General features: G+C 50.7%; 1 protein-coding gene across 1 annotated transcript in view; it reads left to right on the forward strand.

Annotated features, from left to right (window-relative positions):
* Window positions 1-2708, forward strand: part of slc25a10a (solute carrier family 25 member 10a) — a 31393-nt gene that overhangs the window by 26627 nt on the left and 2058 nt on the right. The window contains exons 8-9 of the mRNA XM_043715011.1: window positions 493-570; window positions 2571-2627. Coding sequence (XP_043570946.1) covers window positions 493-570; window positions 2571-2627 — 135 coding nt within the window. The remainder of the gene's footprint in view (window positions 1-492; window positions 571-2570; window positions 2628-2708) is intronic.

Raw genomic sequence — 2708 nt, forward strand, 5'->3', positions numbered from 1 at the left:
GTCTGTGCGTGGGGGTCTGTGGGACGGTCAGTGTCAGTGTGTGAGTCTGTCTGTGCGTGGGGGTCTGTGGGACGGTCTGTCTGTGTGTGGGTGTGTCTGTGCGTGGGGCTCTGTGGGACGGTCAGTGTCTGTGTGTGGTTGTGTCTGTGCGTGGGGGTCTGTCTGTCTGTGTGTTTTGGGTCCATGTGCAGTAGAGACATATTTGCGTGTGTTGTTATCTGGTTAAAAGTCCTATTGGCTTGTGTTCCCAGACACACTCCTGAGTTACTGAGTGCTCTTACATTCGGTTGTGTTGCTGTGTTCTCTCCCTCGCCCCCTCTCCTGGTCCCTGCTGTGAGCACACTTGTTTCTTGTCCTGCTCTGGTATGTTAGCACTGCCCCTTCCTCTTGCACTGTCTCGCTGTCCTCCTGGCCTTCTCGCGGGTGGGTACCTGCTGGGTTGAAATGACTGCGTTTAACCATTTCCCTCCCTCCCTTTGTTCTTGGCTGCAGGGTGGCTGTGCCACATTTCTCTGCCAACCGCTGGACGTTCTCAAGACCAGACTGATGAACTCGAAAGGGGAATATCAGGTAAGCGACCTCTGGTGAAGCTGTTGTGTTGGATAATCCTGTCTCTGCTCTGATTAAACCTCATCTCCCTGTGGAAAAGGCCAACATGCAGCAACCAATCCGGGGTGAGAAGTGGGGAGGGGTGGCGGGGGGGGGGAGGGGGAGGGTGGGGTGCGGGGTGATCTTCGATTTGCGTTGGCTTGCAACTTTGGTCATTTCTAAGTTTAAAAATCACACAACGCCAATAGGTTTATCTGGAAACACTAACTTTCAGAGCGCTGCTCCTTCATCAGGTAACTTTGAAAGAGGATCATTTATAGTTAAAACTATAATTTGCTATAAATTTTGTGTCTTTTGATCCTTTTCCACAGCTACCCAATGAAGGAGTGAAGCTCCGAAAGCTAATACTGCCAAATAAACCTGTTCAGGGTTTAGAAAAGATTCACGGGGATAATGCCAGGGTTGGAGGGTGTGAGCTACAGGGAGAGGCTGAACAGGCTGGGGCTGTTTTCCCTGGAGCAATGGAGGCTGAGGGGTGACCTTATAGAGGTTTATAAAATTATGAGGGACATGGATAGGGTAAATAGACAAAGTCTCTTTCCTGCTTTGGGGAAGTCCAGAACTAGAGGGGCAGAGGTTTAGGGCGAGAGGAGAAAGATATAAAAGAGAGCTAAGGGGCAACTTTTTCACGCAGAGGGTGGTACGTGTATGGAATGAGCTGCCAGAGGAAGTGGTGGAGGCTAGTACAATTACAACATTTAAGAGGCATCTGGATGGTATATGAATAGGAAGGGTTTGGGGGGATATGGGCCGGGTGCTGGCAGGTGGGACAATCACCTGATGAAGGAGCGATGCTCCGAAAGCTAGTGCTTCCAATTAAACCTGTTGGACTATAACCTGGTGTTGTGTGATTTGTAACTTGGGCCTAGATTGGGTTGGGATATCTGGTCGGCGTGGACAGGTTGGAGTGAAGTGTCTGTTTCCGTGCTGTACATCTCTATGACACTATGACTATAACCTGGTGTTGTGTGATTTTTTTTTTAACGGTGTCTTGATAACAGGATACTGATTAAGGATGATCAGCCATGATCATATTGAATGGCAGAATGGCCTACTCCTGCACCTGTTTCTATTGTCTATCGTCCACCCCAGCCCAGCACTGGCTCCTTCACACCATGGCTTCTCGTTTGAATCATTCAGGACCCACTTACACAGGAGGTGATATTGGGCTGGCTGGTTAGGTCTTATTAGTTAGGTTTATAGGTCCTTTGTTCCCTTGTCTCTGTCCTTTTCAGGCCTTCCGTTTCTATTAAAGTGTACCTCAGTGGATAGCACTGCTGCCTCACAGCGCCAAGGACACTGGTTCAATTCCAGCCTCAGACGATTGTCTGTGTGGAGTTTGCACATAGCACACCCCCCATGCCCACACCCACACCCACCCCGGCCCTATTCTGCATGGGTCTCCTCTCACAGTCAAAGGTGTATAGGCGAGCCTTCTCTGCTCTGAGGAAACCCGCCTATCCAACCTCCCTTCATCACTGACCCACCCCAGGCCAAGGAACATCCTGGTGAATCTCCAGTGCCATCACTAAGGTCAAGGGTCAAACTGGTAAGTGGCCAAGTGTGGGGGAGGAAGTGATGTCAGTTGGAAGTAGAGTTCTTCACATGGTGAATGAGGCGTGGTTATTGAAGTACCAGGAGGACCCAGTGCCCCAGCAGAGAGAGGCCGAGCCTGCTAGGTGTCGGGCTACACCCAGTAGGGAGTGGTGAGGGGTGAGTGGGGAGCCAGGGCAGGTTGTGCATCTTTCACCTGTTTCTGGAAAATTCTGCCCCTTCCATTCTGGGAAAGTCATGACAGCGGGTGGACTGCACTGGATACAAGAGGGCAGCTCACCCCCACCTTCTCAAGGGGGCAACTAGGGACGGGCAATGAATGCTGGGCCTAGCTCAAAATGTCCACGTCCTGCAAGCGAATGAAGTGGTTGTGTGCCCTCAGTGACAGTACAGTTTGTTTTATGCAGGGTCTCTGGCACTGTATCATTGAAACGTCTCGATTGGGCCCACTTGGGTTTTACAAGGTGAGTTGCTGATGGCATTGAAGATGTTTTTAAGACTGCATCATCTGCTTTGCTCTGTCTCTCTCTGTCTCTCCCCGTCTC

Source organism: Chiloscyllium plagiosum, chromosome 24 (assembly GCF_004010195.1).
Source record: "Chiloscyllium plagiosum isolate BGI_BamShark_2017 chromosome 24, ASM401019v2, whole genome shotgun sequence".
In the NCBI taxonomy this organism is placed as follows: Eukaryota; Metazoa; Chordata; class Chondrichthyes; order Orectolobiformes; family Hemiscylliidae; genus Chiloscyllium; species Chiloscyllium plagiosum.